This window comes from Felis catus, chromosome E1 (genome assembly GCF_018350175.1).
Source record: "Felis catus isolate Fca126 chromosome E1, F.catus_Fca126_mat1.0, whole genome shotgun sequence".
Classification (NCBI taxonomy): domain Eukaryota; kingdom Metazoa; phylum Chordata; class Mammalia; order Carnivora; family Felidae; genus Felis; species Felis catus.
This window is the reverse complement of record NC_058381.1, coordinates 38,319,370-38,334,258: the sequence shown is the minus strand read 5'-3', so window position 1 is coordinate 38,334,258 and position 14,889 is coordinate 38,319,370. Positions and strand designations below refer to the sequence as shown.

At 58.2% G+C, this 14,889-nt stretch overlaps 1 protein-coding gene across 2 annotated transcripts; it reads left to right on the top strand.

Annotated features, from left to right (window-relative positions):
- Positions 1–732: 732 nt before the first annotated feature.
- On the top strand, positions 733–13,936 carry STAC2 (SH3 and cysteine rich domain 2). Of its 2 annotated transcripts, none has more exons than XM_019817813.3 (11): positions 733–1,235; positions 8,161–8,467; positions 8,813–8,907; positions 9,092–9,182; positions 9,799–9,911; positions 10,001–10,073; positions 10,166–10,227; positions 10,715–10,812; positions 11,198–11,249; positions 11,598–11,735; positions 12,327–13,936. In XM_019817813.3, exons 1-11 carry the CDS (start codon positions 1,146–1,148, stop codon positions 12,429–12,431), a joined length of 1,224 nt encoding a protein of 407 aa, XP_019673372.2. In that variant the 5' UTR covers positions 733–1,145; the 3' UTR covers positions 12,432–13,936. The 2 variants fall into 2 exon arrangements, with proteins under 2 accessions (XP_019673372.2, XP_003996820.2); XM_003996771.6 differs by having other exon boundaries at positions 740–1,235; positions 8,813–8,910.
- Positions 13,937–14,889: the final 953 nt, after the last annotated feature.

Genomic DNA, 14,889 nt, shown 5'->3' with positions numbered 1-14,889 from the left:
CCCTCTTCCCTACCCCTTCTTCCTACACCCTGATCTAACTCCATTTGTGGCAGGATCTTTAGGAGGGAGGATGTGTCTTGGAAAGGTTTGGGGACCTTAGGTGTGGGGACTGAAGCCCCCTTCTCTGCTGAAGTCCAAACAGGAAGCATGGAAAGGAATGTGGTTGTCCTGCTTTCCAAACCACAAAGGAGGGATTGTCAGGCCTGGCCTTTGACACATGATGCTAAATTGTCCCTTCTCTCTTAAAGAACCCCTACCTCATAGTCCAGGGGTGTGCATATTGGGAGTCTCCCTCGCAGAGACATCCAGTTAATGAGGCAGAAGGGTCCATATTTGTCCACTACTTCGCTATCAGAGGGTCCTAACTTCGATCTCACTCTCAGCTATCCTGCAGATCCAACCTTTTTTGTTTCCCTCAATCCCGCCCAGACTCGAATGTGATCTGCCAAATCTTTCCTCAACTTTGTCACGCCCCCCATTCCGGGTCTTTTAGTGTAAAACCACTTCCTCCCCACTTCTTTACCCCTCAGGCTCCTCCCCATCTTGTCGAGCCCCCCCCAGGCTCCGCCCATCTCACGCTCCTGGCCACCACGGCAGCCAATAGCTGAGAACCTGATTTGCATAGCGGCGCGGGGGAGCTTAGGAGGGAAGGGGGAGGGACCAGGCGACCTCCTAAATCAAAGTTGGAAGGCGAGGACTGGGCGGAGGGGCCTCCGGGTGCCGGGCTGGGGCCGGCGGGGGGAGGGGGAGAGGGATGGGGGGCGGGCGCAGAGGACGGCGGAGCCGGCCGGACACGGACTGCTCCTCCGCTCCCTCCCTCAGCACATCCCCGCGTCCCCACTTCCCTCCTCCCCTCGCTCCGAGCAGCATCCTCTGCAGACCCTCGGTCCGCCTTCCCGGGGTCGTCCGGCTCCAGCGGCTCCCCGTAATTACCCCTCTTCACCGGCCAACCCGGGAACTTTCTCCACCCGCTCCCGGGAGTGGGGGGTCGCTTTTTTCCTGGGGCGGATTTTTCCTGGGGTTCACTGGGGGGCAGTGTCTGGAAAAGGGCTTGAGGGTCCCAGAGAGACGTCTGCCACCTGCCACCTGCCCCCAGGGGGCCTGCCGTCGGGTCTTGGCACCCCCTCTTCCTCTCTACCCCAACCATGACCGAAATGAGCGAGAAGGAGAACGAACCGGATGACGCGGCCACCCGCACCCCCCCGGGGACCGTCTCTGCCCTCCAGGAGACCAAGGTAACTCAGGAGAAGAGGCCTGGACCCCTGCCCGGTGCGCCCCCCAGCCCCGGCGCCCTCTTCCCGACGCGGTCACCACCGTGGGCTCGGATGGCCCGGGGGTCACGGGAGCGGGACCCGTGTAATGCCGAAGGCTCTGCGCGACGACCGGGGCGAGGGGGTTCGCGACGAGGGGCCGCAAGGAGCCCACATCACACAAGCACGACACGCCCTTGCGCGCGTGATGAGCGGACGCGCTGCCGAGACCCTCCCGGGAGGTTGTAACTCGGCTTTGTTGGAGGGAATCGGCGCAGCGAAGGCGGCGGGAACGTGTAGCGGTGTGTAGCGGGTGTGGGCCGGTGTACGCGCCGGTGTGTGCGTGCGAGGCGCACCCCTCTCGCGCCCGCAGGTCTATATGTCTGTAGCTCAGTCTGTCCCTCTGTCTTTGCCTGTGTCTCTCTGAAAATGTCTCTACAACCTGTTTGTCGGTCTTGGTGTCTTTCCCGCTTTCTCTATATGTTTATCTCTGAGTCTCTCCGGTTGTCTCTTTCGGACCCACTGCAGTCCTGCATTCCCCCCTCCCAACCAGGTTAGGCTCCGGGATGTGAGGCCACGGCCCGAGGTGCGTAGCTTCCGAGTGCGCGCTGGGGGCTGCCGCAGCGCTGGCCATCGCGGGGCGGGGACCGGGGGACTGTTGTTGCGGCTCCAGAGCAGAAGGGCAGGCAGCCCCACCCCCCACCCCCGGAGCCGGACGGGGCGCCGGGGAGAGGGTGGGTGGAAGCAAAAAGAGAAGTCATCGTAATTAATGAATGTCATAATTAACCCTAATTATGTATGATTGTTACTCCTGCGGGAGTCACAATGAATAAATTATTCCCCAGTGAAGGCAGGCGGAGCCCAGACTCCTGGCGCTGAAGGGATTGGGGGAGGCCACCACTTAAATTTAACCCCCACCTCTAATCTGTCTGCTTCCTCTCCAAGTTCTAGGTGCTCACACTGACCCGCAAGAAGTTCTGCGGGGGAGCAACATGAGTTGAGCGGGCTGGGGATGGGGAGAGAAAAAGAGGCTGTGTCAAGGGTGCTCTCTGCCCCCTCCCCAGCCTTCAGGCCAAAGCCTCCTTCCCTCTCCTCTGCACCCTGGTGTTTTGTTCCCACCTGCTCCTGTTGTCCAGATGAGGAGGGGGGCCACTAAAGACCAAAAATGGGTGGGGTCTTTGGCTCCTTCGGTGTCAAGAGCTCTTTCCAATGTCTATCTTGCTCCTAATTCTGTCTAGGCCACCCCTCAGGGTACGAGGTTAATTCAAGGTCAAGGTCATCAAGAAAATGACCAGGGGTAGATGAGTAGGGGCAGGGTAGGGCCTGGCTGAGATACCCCAGGTAGCGTTCCACCTTTAAACCAGAAGGACCCACTGGGTCTCCATGTCAAAGTCTTCAGATCCCAACTTGACCTTCTTCTGCCCCCTCCTGAGAATGAGACTGTGGTCCCTCAGACCACAGAGTTAACTGCCTCTCAGAGACCCAGGTCTGTACTAGGAAAGGAATGAGGTGTTGGGGGTGGGAGGATATTGTTTGTAACATTTGTGACAGCTTAAAAAAAAAACAACAAAAAAACTCCAGAGGGTCCAGGGAGCTGAGCCCCATCCTGAATTCCAATATCCCTGGCCTTCTCAGTTGCCTTCTAGTCACTCAAGACGGACATACACAATTCCCTTGCTTGCTTCCTAAGGGTATGGGGGCCTCCCAGGCCCTGCCTTTCTTCCCACAGGAGGCCTGGCTGCCCGCCCCCCTCCTTAAGAGCTCTCCAAAGGCAGGCAGGAGCCTGGGCCTTGCTGCCTCAGCAAACCCACAGGCTGCAAGCTCAGCCCTGTGGGCAGGGGGAGGTCAGGGCCCGGCAGGTCTGTACCTCCCTCCTCCCAGCCCAAGGACCATCCAGTGCTATCACCTCTGAATCTGAGCCATGGAGATCCCAAGAGCAAGAGGGGACGGGAATTGCACACCTTGCCCTGTCCCTTTACCCCCCTCCCCTAAATCTCACCCCTGCGAAGGACTGTTATAACAATACAGGCCGGGCTGCCGGTCTGGGTGGGGGTGTTCAGGAGGGTAGAAGTGGGCAGGGAGAGAATTCAGGACCCCGCCAGCCCCTTTAGCTCCCCCCACCTCAACCTGTCCCTAAGAAGCTTTGGTCTCCAGACTATAGGGCTTGGGGAGGGGGAAGGAAGAGGGTTGTGGCCCACCCAACTCAGCTTGAAGCAGGTACAACACTGCCCATTAGGCAGTGAAGCCAGCATTCCAGGCTTATTCGTCAGTGCTTGGGGTCTCCTGGGCATTTCTTGCCAGCCCAAGCCCAGTCTCCTTCCCACCCTAAGGTTGGCTCGTATCCCTGTATTCAAGCTACTCCGTGACCCTCCTAGTGTCACCATTGCCATCTCTGGGTCCCCATGCCATCCTACCGCTGGGTGGTTCCATCACCCCCTTTAGTGCCATCCCTGGGAAGACCCTGCCATGCCAACATTGCCATCTGAGTCAGCTTGTGCCACATCCGCCACCACCCACCGCCAGCTGCCTAGTGCCCTTTCAGGAGCTGGAGGGAAGTAAGGAGATGCTGTGGGGAGTCGAGGAATAGAAGGGACCATCCAGTATGTGGGGAGGTGGGGAGGAGGCAGGCTGGCCAAACCCAGCCTCTGGGAGGGGATTCAGAAGAACAGGCCTGGTGGTCCAGGCTCTAAGCCAGACAGGCTCCTGGTGCATCATCAGGAGGGAATAGCATATAGGGGGGCCAGCTTGCCAGGGTACATGGCAACTTCTCCCCATGCCAGGGAATGGTTCCTGGGACACTGGGGGCACCAAAAAGATAGCTGATGGGAGATAGGAAAAAGTCCTCTCTGGGAACCAGGAGTGCCTGGCCAGGCTGAGCCAAAATGAGGTTTGGGCACTCAAACTAGATGTCTCTGAGTGGACGGGCATCAAGCTATTTGGAAGAGGTGCCCCCATCCTGCTCTTCAGCCACAACCCTTGGCATCTGCCAGCCACTCCAGGTAGTATGTTGTTCCTTCCTGCTTCTCTGCCCTCCTGGGATCTGGAACCCACAGCTGAGCCAGGGAGTCAGTGAGCAGAACTGGGGCTGCCCCAGTGCTGGGGAACATTCTGTTCCAGAGACCTCTGGTACCCTGCAGAGAGGTAGCTCTTGGCACTGGGGCCAAGGGAAGACCAGGAAAGGGCACAGGCTGGAGAGTAAGGCGGCTTAAAATCTCATCCTGTGGCGATTACTATGGAAACAACAGCTTTGGGAGGGGGGAACATGACTGATGTCTTCAAATATTTGAAGGACTGATATGTAGAAGAGGGGAGTAGCCCTTTCGGGAGCCAAGGGAGGAGCAGAGCCGATAGGCAAAGATCTCAGGGAGGCAGGTTTCAGCTCTATATAGGGAAGCACTTTCCATGGATTGCAGCTGCCCAAAGATGGAATGACTGGCGCAAGAGAGGGTGTGCTTCCTGCCACAGGAGGTGACCAACAGAGTCAGACAACCACTCAGAAGTGACATGGCCAAGGCATTGTGAGATGAGAGTGTGGGCTGGGGACCACTCTAGATGGCCAGTCTTTCAGGTTCCTTCCAACCCTAAATTTCATGATTGACCTGGTGGCCATGCCCATGGCATAGCTGAGAGGCAGGGGTGAGGGCCACGGCAGAGCCCAGAGCAGCGGGGCCCTTCTGGTCATTTGGACTTAACAGCCAAAGCCTCTGGTTCAAGTTCTGTCTCTGCCACTTACCAGCTGAGGACTCGCTATGGGTGGGTGATTTAACTCCTATGTGTCTATGAGTTCGTCTGCAAAGTGGGACAGTGATTATCAGTGTCTCGGGGGTGGTAATGCCAGGATTAATGAGGTGCTGCTTATGAAGGGCTACCTCAATTCCAGTATTCTGACATGATAGCCCCTCATCATATCATTAAGTTTAGGTTTTTGCTTTTTGGACCCAGAGCCTTGTGTTGCTCAGAGAGCATCTAGTCCTGACTCCTTTCTCTTGGATGTGGGGAAACTGAGGCCCAAGAGTGGAAGTGAAGTGACCTGCCTTCAGGTGGTCGGTTTAGCTTTGCACCCACCTCCAGCACATCCTCCCAGAGACCTCTTGTGCTCTATGCTCTGGCCCCTGGGCAGAATCGTGAGGGCCTGTGAGAGCCTCCAACGCCACACTGGCTCACAGAATACATTTGTGTTCTAATTAATTGTCCCTCTGGCCCTCCACTTCTGCCCTAACACCCAGGTATCTGAGGCCTGGGGCCCTGCTTCTCTTAGACACACAAAGAAGCCCACAGTGCTATCCAGGAAGCTGAATTTGGAAAGAGCTGGGGAACTCAGCGCGCCAGGCACCCCAAGGCTCTGTCCTCCCAGCTGGCACACTGGGGCCTGCCTCATGTCCAAGTCTCTCTCTCTCTCTCTCTCTGTCTTTTTTTTTTTTTTTTTAATTTTTTTTTCAACGTTTATTTATTTTTGGGACAGAGAGAGACAGAGCATGAACCGGGGAGGGTCAGAGAGAGAGGGAGACACAGAATCGGAAACAGGCTCCAGGCTCCGAGCCATCAGCCCAGAGCCCGACGCGGGGCTCGAACTCACGGACCGCGAGATCGTGACCTGGCTGAAGTCGGACGCTTAACCGACTGCGCCACCCAGGCGCCCCTCTCTCTCTCTTTTTTAAGTAGACCCCATGCCCGCTGTGGGGCTTAAACTCACAACCCTGAGATGAAGAGTCACATGTTCTACTGACTGAGCCAGACAGACACCCTTAAATGTGTCCCTCTCTGCTTCTCCCTATGTCTTGCTGCCTGCTGGCCTCCCTAGGGCCACACAGGCTGCTTGATGTGCCAGTTGGGAACCCTGGCCAAGTCTCCCTGCCTGAAGCCAGGCCACTGGCCCCTTTTATCTATCACTGATGGGAATATGTGGGCAGGGGGATGGGGGCTATCGATAGGAGGGAAGAGGTTCCAGGATCTGGCTAGAGATGTTTCCAGACTTCACTCTGGGCAGACTCAAGAAGGGTATGCTGGGGTGAGCAATGGAAGTAACCCTGGCCTCACTGCAGAATTGACCCCGTGCTCCAGAACATGGGCTGCACGTAGGATTCCAGCCACTGGGTTATCATTCAGTCAACAAATATTCACTGAGCACCTACTATGTCCTGAGGCTGTGTGTGTGTTGTGGGGGGCCGGGAGGATGTTAAAGCAACTGTTCCTGCCCTCAAGGGGCTCCAGTCTCCTGGAGGGAGGGGATAAGAAGTAAATGACCACCACGTAAACCAGATTGGATTTATAATGGAAGTCAGTACTAGGTGCAATGGGCCCCGGAGTGGGAGTGGTTATACTAAATGGAATTCCTGGAGAAGAGACATCTTCCCAAAGGAGGAACAGTCGCTGGAAACCCCGAAGGATAAAGAGGGTACTCACTGGATAAGGCAGAGAAGAGGACAAACACAGCAAAAGCTTGGAGGAATAAAACATGGTTGAGTTCAAGAATCCCCATGTCTGGGCTGCAGGTGGAAGGCATCTTGACTGTGTCCTGAAGAGCCATGAAAAGTTTTTAGCAAGGTCAGGGATCACCTCCCTGGCAGGTGTATGGAGAGCAGGGGGAGATGGGCAGGGTGCAGGCAAGGGGTTCCGGACCTGAACTAGGGCAGGGTTGTGGAGGTGATGAGGGGATTATGTGCGCCGGAGAGATATTTTGGAGCAAGAATCAGCCTTGAGGATGAGGGTCCAGGATGACCACTCCCCCACTCTCAAGAACACATGGAAAACTGGGGACCTGGCATGTTTTGTTCAGCCCCCAAAGTGTTACTATTTTTTTTAAGTTTTTGTTTTTATTTATTTTGAGAGAGTGGGGAGGGGCAGAGAGAGAAGAGGAAAAAGAATCTGAAGTGGGCTCAAACTCACGAGATTATGACCTGAGCCAAAGCCAGGCACTTAACCGACTGAGCCACCAAGGTGCCCCCCATGTATTATTTTATTGTATGGAGAGAAAGAGAGCACATGCGCAGGGCAGAGGATTTTTTTTTTTTTTTTTTTTGAGAGGACAAAGAACATGAGCAGGGGAGGGGCAGAGAGAGAGAGAGGGAGACACAGAATCCGAAGCAGGCTCCAGGCTCAGCGCTGTCAGTGGGAGCCTGAGATCATGACCTGAGCTAAAGTCAGACGCTTAACCGACTGAGCCACCCAGGCACCTGGGGAGTGAGAGAATCTTAAGCAGGCTCCACACTCAGTGTGGAGCCTGCCGCAGGCTCAATCCCATGACCCTGGGATCATAACCCGAGCCAAAATCAAAGGTCCCACACCCAATCAACTGAGCCACCCAGGCACCCCCAAAGTATTATTCTTTTTAACTCGAGTAAATGGTACACCCATGCAATGAAATCCTGCGTAGCCATAAACATGAATGATGAAAGTCTTTATGTATTGGTATGGAATGATTTCCAAGATTTACTGTTAAGTGAGAAAAGCAAGGCTAGGAAACATAGCACACTACCATTTCTGCAATGAAAAAAAAAAAAAGGAAATAAAACCTCTTGAATTTGTTTCCATCCAAATTCACATAAGAGTCAAGATTTCTTTTGAAAAAGTGGAAAACCTGGCACTGCTGGGCTGGCCCCGAGGACAGGCCTATGTTGTCTGGAGCGCACCAGCAGCTGCTCTCTGACCGGCCAGTCCCCCTTCCACCCTCACCACTCCAATCTTGCGGGCCCAGCCAGAACCCCTTGGCTCATGGAGGTTACCCACCGGGCTCCCGTGGGCATCCGGGAGTGTGACCACCTTCTGGAACGTGGCAGCCTCTCAGTACTTCATCTCACCTCTGGCCCTCAGCCTCAGGCTGCCACTGACCAAGGAGACATCCTGGCCCAGACCTGATCCCCTCTGGCTTCCACTTATAACCCCCCACCCCCACCCCTGCTTCCCCTTTCAGCTCCAGCGGTTCAAGCGCTCACTTTCCCTCAAGACCATCCTCCGAAGTAAGAGTGTGGAGAACTTCTTCCTTCGCTCAGGCTCTGAGCTCAAGTGCCCCACTGAGGTGCTGTTGACGCCCCCGACCCCGCTGCCCCCTCCCTCCCCACCGCCGGCATCTACAGACGGGAGCTTCCCTACCCCGGCCCCCTCCCCTTGCCCAATCCTACGGCCCCTGGCACCACTCAAACCAGTAAGGCTGCACAGCTTCCAGGAACACGTCTTCAAGAGAGCCAGCCCTTGTGAGCTATGCCACCAGATCATTGTGGGTAGGTGCCTGGCCTGTCAGGGAGAGGGGCCAGGGTGGGTGTGGGGAGCGTTCCTAGGGAACCGTCTGATGTTGGGCCCACAGTCCTAACTGTGCCCCTCACGCTGGGTGGACAAATGAGCAATTTTTGGGGGGGGGGTGGGTGTCCAGTGTCGCCGTGGGTACTAACAACTCAGGCTTCGGTGCCTTGACTGTATGAGGGGTAAGCACTAGACCCCGAGGCGGACATGAGGATGCCCAACCCCCCCCTCCTCTGTCCCATGGCCTAACCTGCCCTCTTTGCTCCTTGCCCTCGGATGCCTCCTCCTTTGCCGAATCCCTCTTGTTGACGCCAAATTCTTCCCAGGAAACTCCAAGCAGGGTTTGCGGTGTAAGACGTGCAAAGTCAGCGTCCACCTCTGGTGCTCCGAGGAGATCTCCCACCAGCAATGCCCAGGCAAGGTGGTGAGTGGGGACCATGCAGGGCTGGCTGGCTGTGAGTGCTCCCCAGGACTGGCATGTGGGGGAATGAGCGCCCCCCTCCAGGCGGGTTCCTCCTGTGGAGTAGTCCTTGGGCTTGGGGAAGGCCAAGCTCTCGGTGGGCTGTGACATCCCCATGCCCTCTCTCTGCCCCCTCTTGCCTTAGTCCTCCTCCTTCCGTCGAAACTTCAGCTCCCCCCTCCTGGTGCATGAACCACCCCCAGCCTGTGTCACAAGCAGAGAGTCCCCACCCACTGGTGAGTGTCCCCCCCTTTGCCCCTGATCCCACCGTAGTGTGGTGAGAAACCCACATGTTCCTCAGATGGGCACCTGAGTTGCATGGCTCTTCTGGTTCTTGGCACTTCCCTTCTCTGAATGCCCTTGTCCCGAATGTAGGGTTCATTCATGCCTTCATTCATCCATCCATTCATTCATTCATCCTTCAACAGGCATTTTGTCAACACTTACTAAGTGCCAGGCACTGTGCTAGACATGGGGACACAGCACTGAAGAAGGTGGAGTTCATGGTCTAGTAAGGGAGCTAGACATGAAATAGATAATCACACAAATCATCCATTAATCACCATTTGCACGAAGGCCTGAACCGAGAAGGATAGGGAATAGAGGATAAGGTAGGCGCTGTCCTCATCTGCAAGGATAGGGAAGGTGTCCAGAGATATGAAGGCTGGGGAGTTAGTCCAAGAGGATCTGGGGAAGACTGGTGTGGGCAGAGAGGGGCCTGGGGGAGGGATGGGGCAGGTGGTTAAAGGAAGGACATCTTGGCTGGGGCCGAGAGAGTGAAAGTGATCCGGGGCTTCAGGGCAGAGCAAGGCTGGCAGCTGGGTGCCCAGCCTTAGGGTGGCTCCTTGGCAGGGGCCAGCGGGAAGGTAGACCCCGTCTACGAGACGCTGCGCTATGGCACCTCCTTGGCACTGATGAACCGCTCCAGCTTCAGCAGTACCTCTGAGTCCCCCACGCGGAGCCTGGTATGTCAGGCACCAGAGGGGCGCCTGGGGGGCAGGAGTCTCTGAGGCTGAGGGTCCGGGGACTGAGCCCTCCCCCCATTTGGCCCCAGAGTGAGCGGGATGAGCTGACCGAGGATGGGGAAGGCAGCATCCGCAGCTCAGAGGAGGGCCCTGGCGACAGTGGTGAGTAGAGGTGGGAGCCAGAGGCGGGAATGGAACACAGTGCAGGCCACTCCCTGCTGCCTGACGCCCTGGCCCTGCCCTGGCATCTCTAGTGTTCACAGCCCCGGCCGAGAGCGAAGGGTCAGGACCAGAGGAGAAGAGCCCTGGACAGCAGGTGAGGTGATGCTGGTGCTGAGCCCTCGTAGGCCAGATTGGAAGGGGATGTCCCTTCTTGTCATTGATGCATAGGTGGGCAAGAGCATGGTGAGTGGCAGTATCACCGCTCCATCATTTGTCCTCAGCCTATGGGGATGGACAGTGCCAGGGTGAGGAGGCAAGGAAGGCAGGGGGTATTTGCCCTCCCACCGCGGAGCCAATGGCTATCGTGCCCACTCCTGGGCCCACTCCCCACGAGTGGGCAGTTCCAGGGTGCAGCAGGCAGAGGAGTGTTCCCCTTCTCCATCCTTGGCCCAGTCCCCCAAGGGTGAACACAGAAGGTAGGAGAGTCTGACCTCTCCCTGTCATTGACCCAGGTGCACTGTGTCCCACCTCCTAGCCAACCTCTCCCCACCCCCCCAGAGAGGGGAAGGTCAGGGCAAGCGAACGGTGGGTGGAGCGAGGACTGTGTCCCCCTCCCGTCACTGATCCAGACTTTTCCACAGCCCGCAAAACCCCCTCTGCGGAAGGATGTGGGGCCCATGTACTCCTATGTCGCTCTCTACAAGTTTCTGCCCCAAGAGAACAATGACCTGGCTTTGCAGTAAGTCCTCTTTGTGGTCCGGCCCCCCTGGACAGCCACCTGGCTCCAACCTCAGGGCTCTGCTCCCAGACCTTGGAACATGAGTGTGAGGGGGACCTTCGAGAACTTTCTCCTGGCATGCTTGAGGCAGCTGAGCCCAAAGAAGAGCTAGACTGCCCAGAGTCCAAAAGGGACTGGTGCTGATGTCATATCTTCTGCCCCGCCCGGGCTCTGTCCTAGAGAGAGTCTGCTGTACCTGTGGTCACAGTGTCCTCCGAGGGCGTCAAGAATCCTCCCCCCGCTGTGGAGGGGGGGCATGCTGGGGACCTGGGGGACCCAAGATGGTTAAGATTCAGAAAAGGCAGGTCCCTCCTGTCCATTTGCGACCCCAGCTCTGTCCTCCCAGGCCTGGGGACCGGATCCTGCTGGTGGATGACTCTAACGAGGACTGGTGGAAGGTGACTTGGCAGGGTGGGGAGGAGAGACACCCCGGTAGGCACCCGACCCTTTTCCACCACTTCAACTGGCACTGCCCCACCTTCTCTCCGGGCCCAAAGACCACCCCTCCTCCCACCACGTGCCCTAGCCAAGCCCATAGGACCAACACTTGGGACTTGCTCTCACCTTGACCCTCCCCGCCTCAGCCCTGTCCCCCTACCCACCTCATGCCCATCGCAGTCCAGAAGCCACCCTACTGGGGGCTCTGGATACAGAGAGCGCAGGATCTGGAGTTTGATGGCTTTGGCTCTGAGTTGCATCAATGTGGGGCGGGGGGCTCTGATGCTCACTGCCAGCCTCATCCCCAGGGGAAGATTGGCGACCGGGTTGGCTTCTTCCCAGCCAATTTTGTGCAGCGCGTAAGGCCAGGAGAGAACGTCTGGCGCAGCTGCCAACCCTTCTCCGGGAACAAGGAACAGGGGTACATGAGCCTCAAGGAGAACCAGGTGAGTGCCTGGGCTCTGCAGTGGCTGGAGAGGTGGACATGGGAGAGAGGCGGTGGGGGCACAGGCGACTGCCCTGGAGGAGGACACTGCAGCCTGGCAGCAGGAGGGAAGGCAGGTTAGAAAGGTGTGACCGCGGGGCCTCCTGTCAGACCCTGCTGGGAATCGGGGCTGGTGACCGACACAGGCAGGGGGCTGAATGTGGTTAGAGACAGCTTGGGGGAGGGAAAGAGCACTGGATTAGGAGTCTAGAGGCTTGGGTCTGAATGCTGGCTATACCTCTGTCTTGTTGCATAACCCTTCCCCCCTCTGTGAAATGGGAGTGCTGCCAGGGCGGTGGGGGCGGGGTGGGGGGGGGGAGGTGGAGCTCAGGCCAGCCCCAGAGTGCTGCTCAGTGTCTGCTGATGTTCTGGTCTTGCTGCCGTGCCCAGTGCCCTCATGGGATCTGCTCCCATCACCCCAGCTGATGTCTCCAACCACATCTGATCCTGATCCCATCATTCCCCGGGGTGGCCCCCTGGGAGCCATCAGCCGGACTCGGGGCCAGGGCTGTAGGCAGGTGCCAGGACTCAGCTCCGTGTCTCTCCCACTCAGATCTGTGTGGGTGTGGGCAGGAGCAAGGATGCTGACGGCTTCATCCGCGTCAGCAGCGGCAAGAAGCGGGGCCTGGTGCCAGCCGACGCCCTGACCGAGATCTGAGAGGAGCCAAGAGAACCCAGATGCCACCCCTGCCCGAGCCTGGCCCTTGCTTCTGGCCCTGGAGAGGAACGGGCATCTGCCCACACTCTTCCTCCCTCTGCCTCTCTCCTAGGAGCCACCCCCCATGGCTTGGGAGCCCTCTGCACAGAGGAAGGTTTTATTTCTTGGGTCCCAGGGTGCCCTGAGGGAGTTGCTGCTCTGGGACTCGGGGGTGAGGAAGGAGGAGAAAGTGGGAGGGAATGAGGAAGTTCCAGGTGGGTCCAGCCAGTACCCAGACACCCCCAGTTGCCATGCTGAGTGCGGCCCTGGGGAGGGGGGGGGCATTCCTGAGGAATTTTCTCGCTGCTTTGTCCAGAGAGCCTTCTCGTGTCCACACCACCTTTGCATGCCCGACACCATTCCCCCCTCCCCACAGAGCCTCTGCTTGGGTCTATGTGTGTGTGACCCTGCGGCTGCCGCTTTGGAAGTGGGACCTTGGGAAGGTGACTTCCCAAATCCCTCAGCTCTCTGCCCTGGGTTGGGAGGGGATCCGGGGCTGCAGGAGGATCCTGAGTCCACCTCCTGGTGTCCCCACCTCTGTCACTCCATCACTCCTCAGGAAAGTTCTGCAGAAATCTCTCCTATTACTTGAAACCTGGGCGGACAGAGGAGGGGAGGGCCAAGTTCCGGGGATAGCGCTGCAAACCAGAGACTGTCTCCTCAAGTAGAATAGAACAGCCTCATCGTACCCTTGTCCACCGGAAAAGGACACTCAAGAAGGACATGAACAGAAGCCGACTGAGAACAAAAAACAAGTCCCCATTTCACTGTCAGGACTCTGCAAGTTCCCTGGTCCCCCATGGCCAACCAGCCCCAGGGAGTCAGTATTTCCTAGTTCCTGTCCCAGGCCTCACAAGGCCACCCCCCCAGGAGCCCAGCCCTCAGGACTGACTTGCAGATGGCCCTTCCTCACTCCCTTTCTCTGGGCTTTGTAGGAAACACTGCGACCCCTCCTTCAGTGCAGGGGTCCCTCTTCTGGCTGTATCTGTGCCCTTGTCCTGGACACAGAGTTCTGGGAGGAAGAGGGAGTGGGAGATAGGGCAGCAAATCATTGTGTTTGGCCACCAGGAAAGGAAGGGGGTAGGCACCCTGTTGGTGGGTTGGCACTCATGAAGAGGACCCCTCCCTTTCAGGTTGCTTTTCTCTGGTGCCAACCTCCCTCTCCCCCCAAGCTCAGAGCCTCCTCTTGTGCCCTTGATAGTGCCAGCCAATGCCAGTCCCCGTCCTGGGCACAGTCACACCCTCCCATACAGTGGAAGGGACACATTCTCCTACCCACTGGCCCCTGCTCCACTTCTCCCCCTTGGAGGGGGGTTCAAGCCACACTGCCCTGTTTGCTGCCATGGGGCCCCCCTCAGCAATATCCCAGGGGCGGGCCCAATGCCCACTGTACATAAGGCTGCATGATGGGTCGGCTGGGGCACTGCTGAGCCCCCAGGCCCCTAAATAAATGTTTCTTGTCCCAACCTGTCTGCTCTGTGTATCTGCTGGGGAGAGAGGAAGCAAAGGTCCAAGGAGTGGGGCGGGGGCTGGAGGTTCCAAAAGAAGACAAGCCTGGAGGTGGAGGAATTTGTGGCTCTCTGACAGGTGGGGCGCTGGAGCTGGCCCAGATGTTGCAGGGGTCCCCATTCCTCCCCACTCCCACCGCCCCAGCCTGAGATGGGGGATCTGGGGGGGAGCTTGAGAAGAAAACAGGGCGGCAGGGTGGGGGTGGAGGTGGGTGGGGTGGGGGATGTTGGGGGAAGCTGGAAGGGGAGAGGGTGGGGCTGCGGTCACTTTCAGGCTGGATGCGCACCCGTGTCCCCAGGGGGGCGGAGCGGGCACTCAACCGTGTGCATTAGGACCGTTTCTGCCGACCCAGCGACCCAGCGGTGCCCTCCGAGACCACCCGAGGTCAGCCTCGCGCCCCCCCAAGCCCCAGGCAGAAAGGCTGGCGGCGGGAACAGTCGCCGACAGTGGGGCCCTGAGATGACTCAATCATGCCCGTCATCGAGAGCCTGGCACGAAGGGGGCCGGCAGCGGCGCCCCTCCCGCAGCGGTGCCCGCCGCCCACCTGCTCTCGGCAGAGCTGCCTCTTTCCCCTCCGCCCGCCTGGCCGCGTCATCGCCAAGGCAGGCACGTCCTGTGCTATTTATAGGCAGAGGGGAGCGCAGAGGGAGGGAGAGGCGGGCTGCGGGGGTGCCAGGGCAATGCCGCCAGTGCCGCCAGAATGCAGGGGGTGGGGGCTGCCCCTTCTGACAGGCACCCATCGGTTCTGCCTCCCAGCCCCCCTTCCCCGCCCCCCCCCCCCAAAGCAAGGCAGGCCAGGTGGGACCAGACGTTGAGCTTTCTTTGGGCCCTTTCACCCAGGGAAGGTCCTAGAGCTCCGTGGGTGAGCCAGAGGAGGATGACCTCCTCTTTTTAAGACCTCTGATGGGAG

Bases quoted from the DNA above. Each gene is read 5' to 3' on its own strand.
- STAC2 (XM_003996771.6), top strand. From the start codon at position 1,146: ATGACCGAAATGAGCGAGAAGGAGAACGAACCGGATGACGCGGCCACC. The intron at 8,468-8,812 runs GTAGGTGCCTGG...AATTCTTCCCAG, and splicing joins ATGCCACCAGATCATTGTGG to GAAACTCCAAGCAGGGTTTG. The intron at 11,250-11,597 runs GTGACTTGGCAG...CCTCATCCCCAG, and splicing joins CTAACGAGGACTGGTGGAAG to GGGAAGATTGGCGACCGGGT.